Raw genomic sequence first — 20,897 nt, 5'->3', positions numbered from 1 at the left:
CCTGATCCAACATGGCTTCTCTTATGTTCTTATGTGACACAGAGTGTTGGACTGGATGGGCCACTGGCCTGACCCAACATGGCTTCTCTTATGTTCTTATGTGACACAGAGTGTTGGACTGGATGGGCCACTGGCCTGATCCAACATGGCTTCTCTTATGTTCTTATGTGACACAGAGTGTTGGACTGGATGGGCCACTGGCCTGATCCAACATGGCTTCTCTTACGTTCTTATTACCCTGCTTAACTTACAAGATCTGACTAGCCAGCCTGGGCCACCCAGGTCAGGACAAGGGACCAACAGAGGTGGTTTGCTGTTGCCTGCCTCTGCAGAACAACCCTGGACTTCCTTGGTGATCTGTCACCCAAACACTCACCATCGCTGACCATGTTTAGCTTCTGAGATCTGACAAGATGGTGCTAGCTTGGGGTATCCAGGTCAGAGCAAGATACGTTAATTACTCTCAGCAAGGCGGTGGAAATTGTTGTCAAGTCAAGGCTGGCTTCTGGTAACCCTGTAGGGATTTGAAGAAATAGAAGAGATTGGATTTATACCCTGCCCTCCACTCAGAACCTCAGAGTCTCAGAGTTGCTCACAATCTCCTTTCCCTTCCGCCCCCACAAGAGACACCCTGTGAGGTGGGTGGGGCCGAGAGGGCCCTCACAGCAGCTGCCCTTTCAAGGACAACCTCTGCCAGAGCTATGGCTGACCCAAGGCCATTTCAGCAGGTGCAAGTGGAGGAGTGGGGAATCAAACCCGGTTCTCCCAGATAAGAGTCCGCACACTTGACCACTACACCAAACTGGCTCTCTGCCTGCTCAGACTGGCAGGAGCTCTCCAGGGTCTCGGGGTGTGTTCTTTCCCATCAATTACTCTCTGGTTATTTTAACTGGAGATGCTGGGGATTGAACCTGGGACCTTCTGCACACAAAGTGGAAATTGTTCCTCAGAGCCACAGCTCCTTCCCTGGTGACCCACTCAGCCCTCAGTCACCTCAAACATAGCGAGGGGCAAGACTTTTTTTTGTAGCAGGAGCTCCTTTGTATATTAGGCCACACACCCCTGATGTAGCCAATCCTCCAAGAGCTTGCAGGGCTCTTTGTACAGTGCCTACTGTAAGCTCTTGGAGGATTGGCTACATCAGGGGTGTGTGGCCTAATATACAAAGGAGGTCCTGCTAGAATTCCTTACAGGGCTCTTCGTACAGGGCCTACTGGGAGCTCCAGGAGGATTGGCTACATCAGGGGTGTGTGGCCTAATATGCAAAGGAGGTCCTGCTAGAATTCCTTACAGGGCTCTTCGTACAGGGCCTACTGGGAGCTCCAGGAGGATTGGCTACATCAGGGGTGTGTGGCCTAATATGCAAAGGAGGTCCTGCTAGAATTCCTTACAGGGCTCTTCGTACAGGGCCTACTGGGAGCTCCAGGAGGATTGGCTACATCAGGGGTGTGTGGCCTAATATGCAAAGGAGGTCCTGCTAGAATTCCTTACCGGGCTCTCAGTACAGGGCCTACTGGAAGCTCCAGGAGGATTGGCTACATCAGGGGTGTGTGGCCTAATATGCAAAGGAGGTCCTGCTAGAATTCCTTACAGGGCTCTTCGTACAGGGCCTACTGTAAGCTCTTGGAGGATTGGCTACATCAGGGAGGTGTAACCCAATATGTAAAAGAGTGCCTGCTACAAAATCAGAACATAACAAGGCCCCTCCATTATTGAAACCCAGACTAGATGATCACATTTATGTCACGCATGAATTAGATATGAAGAAGCAGGGAGAGGAGGAGAAAGAGGTCACAAACGCCTGGCAAAGCAAGGTCTGGATTATGACCTTATCTGACCACCAAAGAACTGCTCTTTAGTACCAGAGACTAATCCTTTAAACTCTGTTATATTCTGTGATGAGCCAGTTTGGAGAAATCATGACTCTGTTGGTTCAAAGAGAGTATCTAATGAGTAATTGGTGGTGGTAGGTACAAGTACAGGCAGCTTCAAGAGGGGGTTGGATAAACCTATGGAGCAGAGTTCCATCAGTGGCTTTTACCCACAGGTTATTCTTGGAACTCTCTGTCTGGGGCAGTGATGCTCTGTATTCTTGGTGCTTGGAGGGGGACAGTGAGAAGGCTTCTGATGTTTTGGCCCTGCTGGTGGACCTCTTGGTGGTGTCTGTGTTTGGCCACTGTGTGACACAGGGTGTTGAACTGGATGGGCCATTGGCCTGATCCAACATGGCTTCTCTTATGTTCTTATGTGACACAGAGTGTTGGACTGGATGGGCCATTGGCCTGATCCAACATGGCTTCTCTTATGTTCTTATGTGTGACACAGAGTGCTGGACTGGATGGGCCATTGACCTGATCCAACATGGCTTCTCTTATGTGTGACACAGAGTGTTGGACTGGATGGGCCATTGGCCTGATCCAACATGGCTTCTCTTATGTTCTTATGTGTGACACAGAGTGTTGGACTGGATGGGCCATTGGCCTGATCCAACATGGCTTCTCTTATGTTCTTATGCGTGACACAGAGTGTTGGACTGGATGGGCCATTGGCCTGATCCAACATGGCTTCTCTTATGTTCTTATGTGACACAGAGTGTTGGACTGGATGGGCCACTGGCCTGATCCAACATGGCTTCTCTTATGTTCTTATGTGACACAGAGTGTTGGACTGGATGAGCCACTGGCCTGATCCAACATGGCTTCTCTTATGTTCTTATGCGTGACACAGAGTGTTGAACTGGATGGGCCACTGGCCTGATCCAACATGGCTTCTCTTATGTTCTTATGCGTGACACAGAGTGTTGGACTGGATGGGCCATTGGCCTGATCCAACATGGCTTCTCTTATGTTCTTATGTGTGACACAGAGTGTTGGACTGGATGGGCCATTGGCCTGATCCAACATGGCTTCTCTTATGTTCTTATGTGACACAGAGTGTTGGACTGGATGGGCCACTGGCCTGATCCAACATGGCTTCTCTTATGTTCTTATGTGACACAGAGTGTTGGACTGGATGAGCCACTGGCCTGATCCAACATGGCTTCTCTTATGTTCTTATGCGTGACACAGAGTGTTGAACTGGATGGGCCACTGGCCTGATCCAACATGGCTTCTCTTATGTTCTTATGCGTGACACAGAGTGTTGAACTGGATGGGCCATTAGCCTGATCCAACATGGCTTCTCTTATGTTCTTATGTGTGACACAGAGTGTTGAACTGGATGGGCCATTAGCCTGATCCAACATGGCTTCTCTTATGTTCTCATTTTTCTCTTATATTCTTATCATGTTTCCATGATGCTACCAAACCAGGCTGACTTCTGTGCTCTTAGAATCCCCACGGTATTTCATCTCAAGTGACAGTTTCAAGGTCAGCTTGGAGACTGTCCGTCTTTGGATGCCGGTTCCACTGGAAGGAAAGAAGCAAGGGGAGCTTTTGGTTTGATGCATCTGGCTGGCCGCTAGAGAAAACAGCGAGCTGTCCTAGATGGGTATGCCAAGGGTATGCTGGTTCCACCTCCTACTTTGGAGGGATGGACTGTGGACTGTGGTCTGATGCAACAAGGCTCTTTTCATTCTTCTGCTTCACCAGATATCTCAGTGTCACTCCATGCAATGGGCAAAATTGATTAACATGTGGTACGTGCTGCCCGAGGATGTAACGCTGGCCACAGGCTTAGGTGGCTTTTTAAAAGGGTTAGGCATATTCATGAAGAATAAGTCCATCAGTGGCTACTAGCCACGGTAACTACAGTGAACCGGCACATTCAGAAGAAGTCATCCTCTGGTTGGCCACTGTGTGAGACAGGATGCTGGAATAGATGGACCACTGGTCTGATCCAGAAGGGCTCTTCTGATGTTCTTAAGAAGCCCTTAACCTCTGTGCTCTATGTCAGCCCTCCAGAGTAACTGGTTGGCAATTTTGTGAGGCAGGATGCTGGTCCAGATGGACCACATGTTTGTTCCAGTAGGGTTCTTCTAATGTTCTAATGAAGGCCTTGGCTTCTATGTCTTGTTGTTGACCATGCAGAAAAACTGGCTGGCCATTGTGTGAGACAGGACGCTGCAGTAGATGGACCACTTGTTTGGTCCAGCAGGGTTCTTCTAACGTTCTAATGAAGGCCTTGGCTTCTATGTCTTGTTGTTGACCATGCAGAGGAACTGGCTGGCCATTGTGTGAGACAGGATGCTGGAGTAGATGGACCACTTGTTTGGTCCAGCAGGGTTCTTCTGATGTTCTAATGAAGGCCTTGGCTTCTATGTCTTCTTGTTGACCATGTTGACCATGCAGAGGAACTGGCTGGTCATTGTGTGAGACAGGATGCTGGAGTAGATGGACCACTTGTTTGGTCCAGCAGGGTTCTTCTAATGTTCTAATGAAGGCCTTGGCTTTTATGTCTTCTTGTTGACCATGTTGACCATGCAGAGGAGCTGGCTGGTCATTGTATGAGACAGGATACTGGAGTAGTTGGACCACATGTTTGGTCCAGCAGGGTTCTTCTAACGTTCTAATTAAGGCCTTGGCTTCTATCTCTTGTTGTTAACTTTGCAGAGGAACTGCTTGGCCACTGTGCCAGACAGGGTGCTGGACTAGATGGACCACCGGTCTCATCCAGTAGCGTTCTTCTGACATTTTTTAGAGTTGCTAGGAAAAGCAAACTATCAACAGATATATAGATGCTTCTCCTTGGCCAATAGATATACAATTTAAGAAGGCACATCAATACGACTGCAACAATTTCCCCGGAGAGTTCCAAACCCCTTTAGATACTACCCACTTGCTTTCCGCAACAACCAAAGAAACGGTTGTCCCCCCTGTGTGTTTTTCTGAGACTCGCATGTCTAATCAACATTGCACATTTTCTCCTCTCTTTCCCATTACTTCTCCCCTCCCCCCCCCGCAGGTGTGGTTCAAAAACCGTCGAGCCAAGTGCCGCCAACAACAGCAGCAGCAGCAGAACGGTGGGCAGAACAAGGTGAGGCCCGCCAAGAAGAAAAGTTCTCGGCTCGAGAAGTTAGCTCCGAGAGTGGGACCAGTGGGCAGTTCACACCGCCTTCCAGCACCTCAGTCCCGGCCATTTCCAGCAGCAGCGCTCCGGTGTCCATCTGGAGCCCTGCCTCCATCTCCCCACTCTCGGACCCCCATGTCGACGTCGTCTTCATGCATGCAGAGGTCCTATCCGATGACCTACACTCAGGCTTCAGGCTACAGCCAAGGGTATGCTGGTTCCACCTCCTACTTTGGAGGGATGGACTGTGGATCTTATCTTACCCCTATGCACCACCAGCTCCCGGGACCAGGGGCTGCCCTGAGTCCCATGGGCACCAACGCCGTGGCCAGCCACCTCAACCAGTCTCCAGCTTCCCTCTCCACCCAGGGCTACGGAGCTTCCAGTCTGGGCTTTAACTCAGCTACTGATTGTTTGGATTATAAGGACCAGACGGCGTCTTGGAAACTGAACTTCAATGCTGACTGCTTGGATTATAAAGACCAGACCTCCTCCTGGAAGTTTCAGGTTTTGTGAAGACGTGCGCAGGGACCCTTTGTAATAATCACAAACTGTGGCGGCGACGGTTATGAAGGATGACGATGACTTTGAAGGACACGAGACGAAGCCCGCAGAGGGTTGAACATTTCAAGGATAGCCAGGTCTTCGGTTTAAATTAAAGCGGGACACAGACAGAACGTCAGAAACTGAAAGAGAAGGAAAGGCAGTGGCCAGAATGATTTTCCCCCTCCCCTCCACCCCATTTTCATGTCTCACTCAGAAGCTCTGGGTGGGAAGACGGAAGGAAGGTCACCGAATGCGGACAGAGAGTTGACTTGCAGAACCGTTCTGCTTTTTCTAGTTTTAGCCACTCGCTGGTTTTCTTTGTCTGGAATCTTATTCCAACCAAGGGCCAAGTTATCTAAGGGTAGGGGTGGGATTGGTTTCTTCTTCTTCTCCTTCTGTTCCTCCTCCTCCTTCTCCTCCTTCGCCTTCTTCTTCTCCTCCTCCTCCTCCTCTTCCTCCTTCTTCTTTTCCTCCTCCTTCTCCTTCTTTATCTTCTCCTCCTTCTTCTCCTTCTTCTTCTGTTCCTCCTCCTCCTTCTTCTCCTCCTCCTTCTTCGCCACCAATCCTCCTTCTCCTCCTCCTCTTCCTCCTTCTTCTCCTCCTCCTCCTTTTCCTCCTCTTCTACTGAAATGTCTAACTTTTTCTCTACTCTTCTTTTGTATCTGTATGGAAAGAATGTTTCTCTTCTCTCTTCCCATTTCCAAATTGTCACCCAAGTCTCGGTTAATTTTCTTTTAATGGATAACCTCTCTCTCTCTCTCTCTCTCTCTCTCTCTCTCTCTTCCCTCTCCCTCCCCCCCCCCCACTGGGGCCCAGGGTTGGCAAAGTTGACCACCATTTTTAAAAACTCAGTTCAGAGCTATGTGGGTTGTGGGAGTGATTGTCTTAGATGCACTGCTTTATTTAAGAGGAAAGGAAAAAAAGAAAAGAAAACCCCCGAATAATGTCCATAAGGAGTCAATATGTAGTTTTTAAGAGACAATCAGTGTGTGTCTTATATAAATGGTACATCTGTGTTTTTTAAATCTGTGCTAGACTTAAAAACTGTGATCTCCTGTATTGTATGCAACTAGGAGCCCCACGCCAGCAGGGGTTCCGCTGTGATTTTAAATAGGTTATAATTAACAGTGAAATTTGAGCCACTGAGTTACACACCATTTCTTTCCCTCCCTCCCCTCTCCCTCCCTCCCTCTCAATTGCCTTCCTCCAGAGGTAAACTGCACTGAAAAAAAAAAACTTTCTACAAATGAACAAATGAGCTGCCGCGATGAAAAAAAAGAGAATTAATTAAAACCAGTCAATTAAAAAAAAAATTACAGAAGGACTTTGAAAACTCATCTGTAAAACTCCTCTTGCTGTTTGGAGATTTAGCAGTAAAGAGGTGGTGGTGGGGGGAGAATATTTAAGACAGTGGTCAATTGCTCTGACCTTGAATTTCCTCAAGGAGAAATCCGTCGTAGCTTTGAAAAAAGGCTCGCAGATGTGAAATTGAAGAAGAGAGAATATATATGCATAAACCTTTTTTTTTTCTTCTCTGGATTGGCAGATATGTATAATTATATTAAAATGGTTCTAGCACAACGGCTGGGTGACGGTCTTCCGCATTTCCTCGCTGGGCAAAGGGGGTTTCCTTCGAAGGACTTCTATGTATCGAAATACTCCCGCGGTTCATAAACCCCCCCTCCCTCCCCAAGTTAGCTGATGGTTTGTATCCCACGCAGAATACAGATGTTTGCTTGCTTGCTTGCATTTTTTTCCCTTCATTTGGTTGGTCGAAGAAGGGGTGGGGGGGTGGGGGGAATCGACCTGGAAAAGGGGTGGGGGGGTGGCTTTTATTAGACTCCAGTGCAAGACACCAGGCTTCCTTCTTGTGGATTAATGTAGGGCACGGGTGGTCAACCGTAGCTCTCCAGAAGTTTTTGCATGGCCAATGGCTGGGACTGATGGGCGTTGTAGGCAAAAGACATCTGGAGAGTGACCGTTGACCACCCCTGCCCTACAGATGTTTTGCATGGCCAATGGCTGGGGCTGATGGGAGTTGTAGGCAAAAAGAAAAAGGAGAGCGACCGTTGACCACCCCTGCCCTACAGATGTTTTGCATGGCCAATGGCTGGGGCTGATGGGAGTTGTAGGCAAAAAACGTCTGGGGAGCTACCGTTGACCACCCTGCCTACAGATGTTTTTGCATGGCCAATGGCTGGGGCTGATGGGAGTTGTAGACAAAAACATCTGGAGAGCGACCGTTGACCACCCCTGCCATAGGACAGGGGTGGCCAAGATACCTCTCCAGATGTTTTTGCCTACAACTCCCATCAGCCCCAGCCAGCATGGCCAATGACTGCGGCTGATGGGAGTTGTAGGCAGAAAACATCTGGAGAGCTACCGTTGGCCACCCCTGCCCTACAGATGTTTTGCATGGCAATGGCTGGGGCTGATGGGAGTTGTAGGCAAAAAACGTCTGGGGAGCTACCGTTGACCACCCTGCCCTACAGATGTGTTTGCATGGCCAATGGCTGGGGCTGATGGGCATTGTAGGCAAAAAGATCTGGAGAGTGACCGTCGACCACCCCTGCCATAAGACAGGGGTGGCCAAGCTACCTCTCCAGATGTTTTTGCCTACAACTCCCATCAGCCCCAGCCAGCATGGCCAATGACTGCGGCTGATGGGAGTTGTAGGCAAAAAAACATCTGAGAGCTACCGTTGGCCACCCCTGCTGTAGGGGTTGAAAAGGGAGGGAAGCAACCCTTCCGGGGCTCAGGGGGTGTTCCAGGCGACTCCTTTAAACTTTCTCCAAAGGGGTAGGGGGGGTGCTGGGAACAGGAGAGCCAGTCACGCAGAAGTGATGGTCGGATAAAGGAGCAGGTGAGGGGGAAGTGGGTTGAAAAGCTACGGTTTCTCTCCGGCTGGGCACAAAAAGCGGCGCCGTCGGGGCCTCTCCTTCGTTGTCCCCCCCCTCCGCTTCGAAACCGCTTTGGGATTGGAGGTCGTTTCCTCTGGAAAGGGCGATGCCAGCCCTCCTGGGTTTCCCCTCCCCTCCCCTCCCCTCTTCTGACCCAGCTTAACAAAGAGCATCCGTGTCCCCTCTAAGCGGAGCGAGTGTGAGCGAGCTCACAAGTGTTTTTTTTTTTTAGCCTCCAGATCACACCTTCTTTGTCTCCGCTCAGGAAAAACGACCCCGGGAGAGACCCCAAGTCGCGCAGCAGCTCCCAGTTTAATGCCAGTCGCTCACGGCTTTAATGCCGGCAGCTCACAAAGTAGATTGATTTCTTTTTTGTTGCTCACGAGACGCCGCAGCTTCGAGGAACATTGAACAGCAATCCCAGTTTAAGGCACCTTTACAGCCTCGTGGGGGGGAGAGGCGAATGGAGCACGGGGGGCGGGGGAATCCGAGAGAGCGACGTCCGTCTAGTTAACAGGGGTGGCCGACGGTCACTTTCCAGATGGTTTTTTTGCCTACAGCTCCCATCAGCCCAAGCCAGCATGGCCAATGTTGGGGCTGACGGGAGTTGTAGGCAAAAAAAAAACATCTGGAGAGCTACCCTCGGCCACCCCTGGACAGTCGCCTCGATTTCTACGGGATCTTGTTGTTTTTCGATTCGAAAAATTAATTCTTCTCCCCCCCCCCCCAATATTACCCAATGCAAACAAGCAAAGCCCCCCCGCAAAACCACTTCGGTCTACCCCGAGTTTCACCCCCCCCCCCTGCCCTGTTCTCTTCACTGTGCCAAGGGCCACCGACGATTAACATGTGGAATTCACTGCCGCAGGAGGTGGTGGCGGCCACAAGCATAGCCACCTTCAAGAGGGGTTTAGATAAAAATACGGAGCACAGGTCCATCAGTGGCTATTAGCCACAGTGTATGTGTGTATGTATAAATTTTTTTGCCACTGTGTGACACAGAGTGTTGGACTGGATGGGCCGTTGGCCTGATCCAACATGGCTTCTCTTATGTTCTTATGTTCTTACGATTGGCCTAGAGATCGACTCCTGATTCGTAAGGATTTCGTTGCCATTCGTAAGGACACGCCTGGGTAACTCTGGATTCCGAAGATCCGTTCGTCTGACAGCACCGCAATGGAGCTGCGTGATCTATTCAGTGTGTTATATATATACGTTTGTGTTGTGTGTGTGTCGTGTCACCCATGTTAAGTGCGGGACCCAAACCCAAAGACTGCTTTTATGTTATTATTTTATTTTATTTTATTATTTTATTTTATTTACTTTAGATTTATATGCCGCTCACTCCGCAAGCGGACTCTGGGCGGATAACAGTCAGACAGTCTAGACCAGGGGTAGCTCTCCAGATGTTTTTTTTTGCCTACAACTCCCATCAGCCCCAGCCAGCATGCCCAATGGCTGGGGCTGATGGGAGTTGTAGGCAAAAAAACATCTGGAGAGCTCCGTTGGCCACCCCTGGTCTAGAGTAGAAATATAAAACAAATATATAAAAACGTCAACCATTGAAGCCACCGCAAAGGCGCGACAGAAAAGATTTTATTAACAAGGGCGGTTGATCGATCTCACTTCTTCGTTTTCGTTGCGGCGGGGGCGCCGCTGGTTCTAACCCATCGAACGAAAGAGGAGCCAGATCCGAAAAGCTGCGGCCGGCTGGGTCTGAAAACATTGGCTGTCCGGAGACAGAGGGGGCTCACCCGCAACTATAAGGCTACCGTTTCATTTTGGTGAGAAATAAATCAGATTTTCCCCAAAAATAAAAATAAAAACACATAAGTACCATTAAAGGTACTTATTAAAGGTACAAGGGGAAAGGTACAATTTTTCTAATGGCAAACTCGAATGATGCTATAACATCTTGAGAAACTGTTTAAACCCAGAACTTACAAAGGTACAATTAAAGCTTTTGTGAAATAAAAAGGTACAATTAAAGCGTTGCGAAATAAATGTGTGTGTGTACACACACACACACACACACACACATATATATAGTACCGCACTAGAGCTTAAATCCTGGTTTAACTCTGTCCCAAACTGACTTTCTGCACTAGAATCAGAGAATCAGAGAAACCAACTTTATGACTCTATGATTCTATGGTTTTAGTGTCGAAAATCAGTTTGGGCACAGAGTTAAACCAGGATTAAAGCTCAAAATTGGTCACAGTGTACACATTTCTGGCAGTATTGTACACATTTCTGGCAGTATACAGTAGACACTAAATGAAAATACAGATTCACATTTAAAAAAAATTAAATCAAAAGCTTTATTTATTTATAAATATTTATTTATTTATTTATTTATTTATAAACGTCACAAATTTACAAAATATATCATTTGACAGTAAGGCATATAAATAGGAGCAAAATAAGAAACAGATTCGCATTTTCTCCAGGGATTCGCATTTTCTCCAGCTGATCTCTGCCGGCTGGTGATCAGCTGGAAAAGCGGGAGATCCCCAGGCCCCACCGGGAAGCTGGCAAGCCTAAATACAATGTGAATTTTCGTGGCATTCCAGTAATAATACCGGGACTTCTATGACATTTTCAAGCTACTCAAAGGTCATTCACATTTTTATTTATTTATTTACTTATTTTATGATTTATACCCCGCCCTCCCCACCAAGTGGCTCAGGGCGGCTTACAACATAGAATCCCACATAAATAAGGTTTAAACATTTCAACAGTTAAAATAATTAAACAGTTTGAACAGTTAAAATTAAACAGTTTAAAATAATTAAAACATTTAAAACATTTTTAACATATTGTCTACTGTTTAAGGGCAAGCTGACACTGCCGAAGAGAGAAACCGAGAGAGCCCTTAAGACTCGCCGTCCACATGCCGGGACCAAGCAGTAGGCAAGTTGTACCTTTAAGACCAACCAAGTTTTTTTCAGAATGTCACCTTTCGCGTGCAGTAAGCAGACTTCACCAGACCCAAATGGACTGGCAAGCCATCCTTAAATATAGAGAAAGTGGGCAGCGAGCTGGTATGTAAGAGTCATGGAAATGTTTTTAGCAGATGAAAAGAATCACAAAGTGGGGTCTGTGGGGTTTTTATTCGTTAGTGCTGTGAACTGGGCTGAAACCGCAGTGGAGGGTGATAAAAAAAGAAAAGCGCAGACGGATGGTAGATGTGAGGTGCCAATAAATCTGGGTGTCATTTTGCCTTTGTTAGTTCTGGGTTTAAAGAGTTTCTCAAGAGGTTATAACATCATTCGAGTTTGTCATTAGAGAGGGGGGGGGAAGAATACATTCAAATGTAGTGGAAGATGGGTTAGTATATGTCTATGTTAGTATATGCCGGGAGAGTAAACGTACCGCAAGCCTTTTCGTTTTAAAGGCCCGTGGCGCCGCTCCGCTTCCAAACCCGTTTACACCGAGGAGTTCGAGCCGGATGGATTCTTCGCGCGACCCCGGATTGCCTTAGCCAACGGGGGTCGTTTAGGTTTGCCCTCCACCCAAAAAAAAACCCCTGGCTGGAAGGACGGGCGGAGCTGAGCGCGCCAAGGCACAGGTAAAATTTATGCCCCAATCCTCACCCCCCCGCCTCAAAATCGTTCCTCCACTTGCAGCTGCTGGAATGGCCTGGGGTCAGCTGTAGCTCTGGCAGGAGTTGTCCTTGAAAGGGCAGCTTCTGTCAGAGCTCTCTCAGCCCCACCCACCTCACAGGGTGTCTGTTGTGGGGGAGGAAGGGAAAGGAGATTGTAGGCCGCTCTGAGACTCTGTCCTTGGAAGGGCAGCTGCTGTGAGAGCCCTCTCAGCCCCACCCACCTCACAGGGTGTCTGTTGTGGGGGAGGAAGGGAAAGGAGATTGTAGGCCGCTCTGAGACTCTGTCCTTGAAAGGGCAGCTGCTGAGAGAGCCTTCTCAGGCCCACCCACCTCACAGGGTGTCTGTTGTGGGGGAGGAAGGGAAAGGAGATTGTAGGCCGCTCTGAGACTCTGTCCTTGAAAGGGCAGCTGCTGTGAGAGCCCTCTCAGCCCCACCCCCCTCACAGGGCGTTTGTTGTGGGGGGATAAGATAGAGGCGATCGTCAGCCGCTCTGAGTCTCTGATTCAGAGAGGAGGGCTGGATATAAATCTGCAATTCTTCTTCTTCTTGAGAATGGGGGGGGGGGGGGATGGTTGGGGCTTGGGTGCGTATCCTGCGCCTTCCAAACCGGCTTAGCGGCTTTACTCCAGTCAACGAAGACAGACCCAAGCGGGCAGCCGTGTTGGTCTGAAGCAGCTGAACGAAGCAGGAGTCAAGGGGCACCTTGAAGACCAACCCAATTTTATTGAGGACGGAGCTTTCGGGTGCTCTTCAGCGCTCTTCATCAGACGAGGAATCCGGCACAGGGAGCAAAGCCAGACATAGCTGAGCAGAGCCATAGAGAGCTGGGAGGCTCGGAGGTAGCCCTGTATGGCTCTGCTCAGCTCTGTATGGCTTTGCTCCCTGTGCCGGATTCCTCGTCTGACGAAGAGCGCTGAAGAGTACCCGAAAGCTCTGCCCTCAATACAACTTGCTTGGTCTTCGAGGTGCGACTTGACTCCTGCTTTGTCCAATCAACGAAGCCCCCCCCCCCCAAGTAGGGGATCGCAAAGACTCTTTCTTGGGGTGGTTGGAGGGGGGGGCGGGGGGTCCTCGTGTGGGTAGGCCTGACGGGACCGGGAGAGCCCCCCAGACGCCTGGGTCCCCCACCCAAGGGGCGGCAGAGGGGTTTCTTGGCCGCTTCTCGCTTTTGGTCGCCGGGCAGGGCTTCGGATCGCACGAAAGGGGGGCGGAGGGGGGCTCCTTTCTTTCCTTCCCCCTCCTCGGGGCGATTCTCGCCGGGCCCACGAGGCACCGGGGCGGGGGGGGGGGGCTCGTCGCGGCTGCCGCCAAGAGGGACGCGAGAAGTTCTTCGACGCCCCGGTCCTTCTCCGCCGAGGCCTGTGGGCCGAGATGGGGAGCTGGGGCAGCGGCTGCAGGCGCGGGAGGTGGAAAGGCGAGGGAAGGCGCCGGAAACCTCGGGGAGGAAAAGCAGCCGCAGCGACGAGAAGGCTTCGAGCGGATCCCCGAGGTGCAAAAGGACGAGGAGGAAGCTGAAAGCGGATGGTGGAAGTCGAGAAGAACAAGAACAAGAACGACGACAGTGGGGATGATGAGGATGCTTAAAGCTGATGTAAATCAATCAATCAATCAATAATAATAATAATAATAATAATAATAATAATAATAATAATAATAATAATAATAATAATAATAATAATAATAATAATAATGCCTCTGATTCAGCAAGAGTTCACAGGAGGGCAGCTCCTGAACCTTTCTGAGCGTTCCACCTCCTTGTCCATTGAATAGCAGGTGCACCTGCATAACAATCCCTGGATGAGCTCCACCACCTATTTGTCTACAAAACGACCAATATAATGAAGAAGAAGAAGAAGAAGAAGAAGAAGAAGAAGAAGAAGAAGAAGAAGAAGAAGAAGAAGAAGAAGAAGAAGAAGAAGAAGAAGAAGAAGAAGAAGAATCATAGAGTTGGAAGGGACCTCTAGGGTCATCTAGCCCAACCCCCTGCACAATGCAGGAAACTCACAGACACCTCCCCCTGAATTCTCAGGATCTTCATTGCTGTCAGAGGGCCCTCTAGCCTCTGTTTAAGAACCTCCAAGGAAGGAGAGCCCATCACCTCCTGGCTCCTGAGGAAGCCTGTTCCACTGAGGAACTGCTCTAAACTCACAGACACCTCCCCCTAAATTCCCAGGATCTTCATTGCTGTCAGATGGCCATCTAACCTCTGTTTCAAAACCTCCAAGGAAGGAGAGCCCGCCACCTCCCGAGGAAGCCTGTTCCACTGAGGAACCGCTCTAACGGTTGGGAAGTTCTTCCTAAAGTTGAGCCGGAAACTCTTTTAATTTAATTTCGTTGGTTCTGGTCCGACCTTCCGGGGCCACAGAAAAGAATTCCGCACCATCCTCTAGATGACAGCCCTTCAAGGACTTGAAGATGGTGATCATATAACAATAATATGGATTAAAGGAGTTGATTATGATGTTTAATGCTGATTATGTAAGTCAATAATAATAATAATAATAATGTTGATTAAAGGAGTCTATGGTAATGATTAAAGTTGATTATGTAAAATAATAATAGCAGTAATAATAATAATAATAATAATATGGATTAAATATGGATCATGTTGATGTTTAAAGCTGATTGTGTAAATCAAGAATAATGATGATGACGACGACGACGACAATAATAATAATAATAATAATAATAATAATAATAATAATAATAATAATAATAATAATAATAATAATAATAATAATAATAATAATATTGATTAAAGGAGTCGACAACTTCTCTAGTGGCTTCGATCCCAGCTGAAGCTTACAGGGAATCTCTCATTCGCTCTTTCTTTCCACGTCTGCTGGTTCCGAACCCGATCCTGCCAGCGGTCCATCTCGCTCCAACTGTTCAATGTGGTTCCTTGCAAACAAACAAACAAAAAACCGGAGCGAAGCGAAGTTCTATCTTAGGAAGGCTCGCGGGGCGGGGCAGGTTCTTTCGGGAGTAACACCCCCCCCCTCCCCACCGCCGGCGCTGCGAGCCTTCCTTCCGCGTAGCCCTGCACAGGAGGCCGCGGCTGCTTCGTGCTGCTTACTCGTGAGTAAACGCCGCCGTCACCCACGGGGCCCGTGCTTCCAATCCACCGCGTTTGGGCGGGCCCAGGGTCTCAAAGCATACAGGAGACCCTGAGTTTGGTCTTCCTTTTGTACAATTAATGCCTTTCTCTCCCCCACCCCCCACCCCCAAATAGATCTTTTCCTTCGTGGGGGCGTGTCTTCTCTTCCCGAAGCCCCCAGCTTCCCTGCCCCCTCCTTGGATCTCTTTTTTAGTCCTGCTCTCGGGTAAGTCTCGAGGCCACCCAAATGGAGATAATTCTGTTTTTTTCTGATTTCGGGGCAGGGAGAGAAGACGCCAAAGATCTTTCAGCTGGTGGTCGAAGTGGTTGTTGTTGTTGGCTGCCGTTAGTCATTTCGGAGAAAAAGAGGTGCCGGAGCTCATTAGCACAACTCGTTTGCATAGGCTGCACACCCCTGACATCCCCGGAAGGTGGACTAAATTATATCAGCTCAGCATCCGCCCTAAAATGATTCTGGAATGATTTGGGGCCGGCTGTTTTATTTTTATTTTGTTTTTTGTCTCTCTGAGCAGGAAAAAAACCTCAACTTTTTTTTAAAAAAAAGCCGCCTTGAGCCCCACAAAAAAGGCGGACTATCACAAACGTTCTGGGGAATGAACGAGTCAATGAATGAATCAATTTATATCTGTTTTGTTTGTTTTTTTAAATCCCTCCAATTATTTTAGAAGCAACAGGGTCCCCGGGGACTCCACAGACCGGAATTAATAATCAGGGGTCATTTGGTAGAAAAAAGAGGTGCCGGAGCTCAATAGCACAACCCACTGGCATCGCTCATTGGCATATGCCCCACAGCAACGACATCCTCGGGAGGTGGGCAAAATTCTATCCGCTCAGCAGCTACCTGAAAATGCTTCTAGAATGAGAATTGCCGTCATAAAACCTTCCTCCCCATTCATAGTCTTTAAAGGACTTTCTCCGCTGAGGGCACCGTGGCACGAGGAAGATTGCCATCGGTCTGCTTGATAGGTTTGGGTGATTCCCCCATTTTTGGTGGTGGTGGGGGGGATATTAGAAAGTTTGTCCAATCTTAAGAGTTCAGCAGAATTCTCACGGTTTGGGTTTTGAACAAAGGAGGCCAGAAGCAATTTTGGAGTTGGGGGGGGGAGAGAGGGAGAGAAAGCACAATAAAATGTAGAGGTTTCTACTCCTGGGAACTCCTGCCCAAAACGAGGCCTATTATTATTATTATTATTATTATTATTATTATTATTATTATTATTATTATTATTATTATTATTATTATTATTATTATTATTATTATTATTATTATTACTATTATTATTATTATTATTATTATTATTATCATCATCATCATCATCATCATCATCATCATCATCATCATCATCATCATCATCATCATTTTTTATATATAAATATATTTATTGTTTTAGTCATTTACATTGAGCTTATCCTTTTTCTCATACAGAGTATACATCTAAATTTCTATCCCCCTTTACAAGGTATTCTTGCTCGGTCCTTTTAGTTTAAATGTTCTTATATCAGTCCATATTGAGGTCTTCTCGCTTTCAAGTAGTACCGTCGTTCTTTGGTCTTCTCCTTCTAGGCCTTATTAAGTCCATTTTCTCTTTCACCTTCATATTCTTGTCACTTCCGAGCTTTTTCATCATCATCATCATCATCATCATCATCATCATCATCATCATCATCATCATCATCATCATCATCATTATTATTATCATTATTATTATTTTACATGGGAGGGAGGAAAACCACAGAGATGCATTACATGGAGGGGGGGAGGGAAGAGGAAAACCACCACTCTCTTCTCTGTCCTCTCCCTGGAGAGTCAGCCTCCGCCTTCCAAGCAGTTCCAAGCAAAGGGACACCGATTCGGCAGCCCCAATATTATATATTTCGGTTTTCAGGACAACGTAGCAACGGGGCGATCTCGGGCCCTGGAAGCTCCGGGGGGGGGGGGGCTCGAAAGGGCGTGACTCGGTGGTCTCCCTTGAAGGCCAAACGACCGGGATCGAAAGAGGAGAAAGCTCTCATTGGGCTCAAGTGCCTTCATTTATCGGACTTGTTAATCTCCAGGCTCCTCAGATGGAGGTTGGGGCTGGAGATCTCACAACTCACAACTCCAGGCGGCCTCGGTGGCTCGTTTCTTGACTTGTGTTTGTTTCAAACCTGTCAACCCCTTCTCCCAGAGCAAATGATTGCTTTGGAAGGGGGAGTGGCAGACATTCTCCCCAACGGAGGTGACCCTCCACAAACCCCTCTCTGCCAAGATCCAGCCTCAAATCCCCATCGGATTTTTGAACTCGGGACCGGCAACTTGACTTAGGCTGTGATCAGAAGACGACTGCAGATTTATACCCCCCCCCCCTTCGCTCTGAATCAGAGGGGCTTGCAATCTCCCACATCTTCTCCCTCCACAACAGACACCCTGTGAGGCGGGTGGGGCTGAGAGGGATGAAGCATCAGCCACAATTCCACAATGTGAGGTGGGTGGGGCTGCTCTAATGAAGCATCAGCCACAATTCCAGGAAACGGCTGGAACGCTGGCTGTTTTATTCCCATTTTCCTAACCAGGCCCTGTGTCCATAACCACATTGGCCCTTCAGATTCTCTTCTAGCAGCTCCTCCGAAGAAGAAAACATTGGATTTATATCCCGCCCTCCACTCAGAGTCTCCCAGCGGCTCACAATCTCCTTTCCCTTCCTCCTCCACAACAGACACCCTGTGAGGTGGGTGGGGCTGAGAGGGCTCTCACAGCAGCTGCCCTTTCAAGGACAACCTCTGCCAGAGCTATGGCTGACCCGAGGCCATTCCAGCAGGTGCAAGTGGAGGAGTGGGGAATCATTCCCGCTCTCCCAGACAGGAGTCTGCACACTTCCCCGCTACACCAAACTGGACCACACACACTAAAGAACGCCCTTTCAATATCCACTTTCCAACTGGATTTTACTGTGTGTGAACTGGCAAAACCCAGTTGGAAAGCGCATTGAAAGTGGACTGGAAATGCATCGCCGGGGGAGCTGTTTCTTTAGAAAGGCAGTGCCTGCCCTTTCCGCGGGGCCCCTTGTCTCTGCGGCAAGGGCAAAAAAAACCCAACACAAACACAAACCCTCAGCTACCTTGGCCAGGAAACCGCTCCCCCCCCTCCCCTTTCCATCCGCTTCAAACCCGGACCCTGAAATTTACCCACAAGTCTGGTCAATTTCAAGGCGACCTGAAAGGTCTCAGATCCAGAAGAACGGCTGTGCCCTTTGGGAGAAATCAGGGGGGAGGAAAAGGGTGGGGGGGGGAGAAACATCCCCCCCTCTCTTGAAGCTCTGCTACAGCTGGTGGAAGGATTCCCCCCCCCCAGCAGTTCCCACCCACTCACATTTTCTCCTTTTTTCTCTCTCTCTCCTTTCTTCAGGTTTCTCAATAACGTTTGTTTTCGTTTTTTGAAACAATGGGAGGGCGGGAGATCAGTCCCCTTTCTCCCCAGCCGGAGCTTAAAGGGGTATTGTCCGTTTCCAAGGAGACGGGGGAAACAGCTATTTGTTTGTTTTAAGCCACCGCCCGCCCTCCCCTGTTATTTACTCTCGGCTGCGGTTGCCAAACCGTATTTATCGGATATAGGGTTGCCAGATCCTATGCAAGCAATATCTCAGGACTTTGGGGGTGGGGCCAGGGGGCTTTAGGGGCGGAGCCAGGAGACATTGGCGATGGAGCCAAGAAGAAGGTTTGTGACAAGCACCATTGAACTCCACAGGGCGTTCTGGCCATTACATTGAAAGGGACCGCACACCTTTTAAATGCTTTTCTTCCGCTGGAAATAATGAAGGCTAGAGGCACCTTCTTTGGGGGCTCATAGAATTGGACCCCCTGGTCCGATCCTTTTGAAACTTGGAGGGTATTTTGGGGAGAGGCATCAGATGCTAAACTGAACATTTGGTGCCTCTGTCTCAAAAAACAACCCCCCCCATAGCCCCAGATACCCACAGATCAATTCTCCATAATAGCCTATGGGAATCGGTTTCCATAGGGAATAACGGAGTGCCCAGCAGACGTTTCCTTCCCCTCCCTTTCTGATGGCCCTGAAGCGGGGGTAGGGTCTCCAAACTGGGAATCCCCTGCCCCCACCTGGGGACTGGCAAACCTAAGAGGTGCGAGTTGCAGCCATTCTGGAATTCGGAAGAGTGGGCATGTCCGGGTGGGTGAAGGAGAGAAGCAAGTGTCAATGATGATATCCTTTTTATTTATTATTTTTTAAAATTTCCTGTCACAAGAGGCCATTTTGCGACACGGTTGTTGTGACGATGGAGTCGATGGACCCCTTGGGCCTAAAATATCGGGGGGGGGGGGGAGGAAACAAAAAATAATAATGCAGATTTATACCCTACCCTTCTCTCTGAATCAGAGATGCAGAGCAGCTTACAATCTCCTATATCTTCTCCCCCCACAACAGTCACCCTGTGAGGTGGGTGGGGCTGAGAGAGGATTTCTCATGTGGTTTTGGGCTTGCTGGCCTTTTGACTGTTTTGGAGGGGGCAGCCCAGGAGAGTCCCAGGTAAGCAAGGCCTGCTTGGCTGGCTGGATCTCTAGCAAGCCCAAGCAGGCCTCGCTCGCCCAGGGCCTTCCTTTCTTGCATCTGGTTGCTTTTGGCTGAGGGGGGGCATATGCTAATTAGTTATGCTAATGAGCACCGTCACCTATTTTTCTACAAAAAGGCCCCTGGATGGATCGCATCAGATCTCAAAAGCTAAGCAGAAAAAGAAGAATTGCAGATTTATACCCCGCCCTTCTATCTGAATCAGAGTCTCAGAGCGGCTTACAATCTCCCATATCTTCTCCCCCCACAAAAGACACCCTTTAAGGTGGGTGGGGCTGAGAGAGCTCACATAGCAGCTCCCCTTTCAAGGACAATCTGTGCGAGAGCTATGGCTGACCCAAGGCCATTCCAGCAGCTGCAAGTGGAGGAGTGGGGAATCAAACCTGGTTCTCCCAGATAAGAATCCACACATTTAACCACTACACCAAACTGGCCCTGGTTAACACCTGGAGGGGAAACCACCAAGCAAGTCCAGGATTTCTATGCAGAAACAGACAATGGCAAGCCACCTGTAAAATGTCTCCTGCCTTAAGAACATAAGAGAAGCCATGTTGGATCAGGCCAATGGCCCATCCAGTCCAACACTCTGTATCACACATAAGAGAAGCCATGTTGGATCAGCCCAATGGCCCATCCCATCCAACACTCTGTGTCACACATAAGAACATAAGAGAAGCCATGTTGGATCAGGCCAATGGCCCATCCAGTCCAACACTCTGTGTCACATAAGAACATAAGAGAAGCCATGTTGGATCAGGCCAATGGCCCATCCAGTCCAACACTCTGTGTCACACATAAGAACATAAGAGAAGCCATGTTGGATCAGGCCAGTGGCCCATCCAGTCCAACACTCTGTGTCACACATAAGAACATAAGAGAAGCCATGTTGGATCAGGCCAGTGGCCCATCCAGTCCAACACTCTGTGTCACACATAAGAACATAAGAGAAGCCATGTTGGATCAGGCCAATGGCCCATCCAGTCCAACACTCTGTGTCACACATAAGAACATAAGAGAAGCCATGTTGGATCAGGCCAATGGCCCATCCAGTCCAACACTCTGTGTCACACATAAGAACATAAGAGAAGCCATGTTGGATCAGGCCAATGGCCCATCCAGTCCAACACTCTGTGTCACACATAAGAACATAAGAG

At 48.7% G+C, this 20,897-nt stretch overlaps 1 protein-coding gene across 1 annotated transcript in view; it reads left to right on the top strand.

Annotated features, from left to right (window-relative positions):
• OTX2 (orthodenticle homeobox 2) overlaps nt 1-7,302 on the top strand; it is a 32,533-nt gene extending 25,231 nt beyond the window's left edge. The window contains 3 exon segments of the mRNA XM_060261933.1: nt 4,903-4,999; nt 5,002-5,138; nt 5,140-7,302. Of these exon segments, the coding sequence (XP_060117916.1) occupies nt 4,903-4,999; nt 5,002-5,138; nt 5,140-5,523 (618 nt within the window). The 3' untranslated portion in view covers nt 5,524-7,302.
• The last annotated feature ends 13,595 nt before the right edge of the window (nt 7,303-20,897 follow it).

The sequence above is a fragment of the Heteronotia binoei genome, chromosome 21 (assembly GCF_032191835.1).
Source record: "Heteronotia binoei isolate CCM8104 ecotype False Entrance Well chromosome 21, APGP_CSIRO_Hbin_v1, whole genome shotgun sequence".
NCBI lineage: Eukaryota > Metazoa > Chordata > Lepidosauria > Squamata > Gekkonidae > Heteronotia > Heteronotia binoei.
Note: the sequence above shows the minus strand (reverse complement) of the source record. Positions and strands in the feature narration are given on the sequence as shown.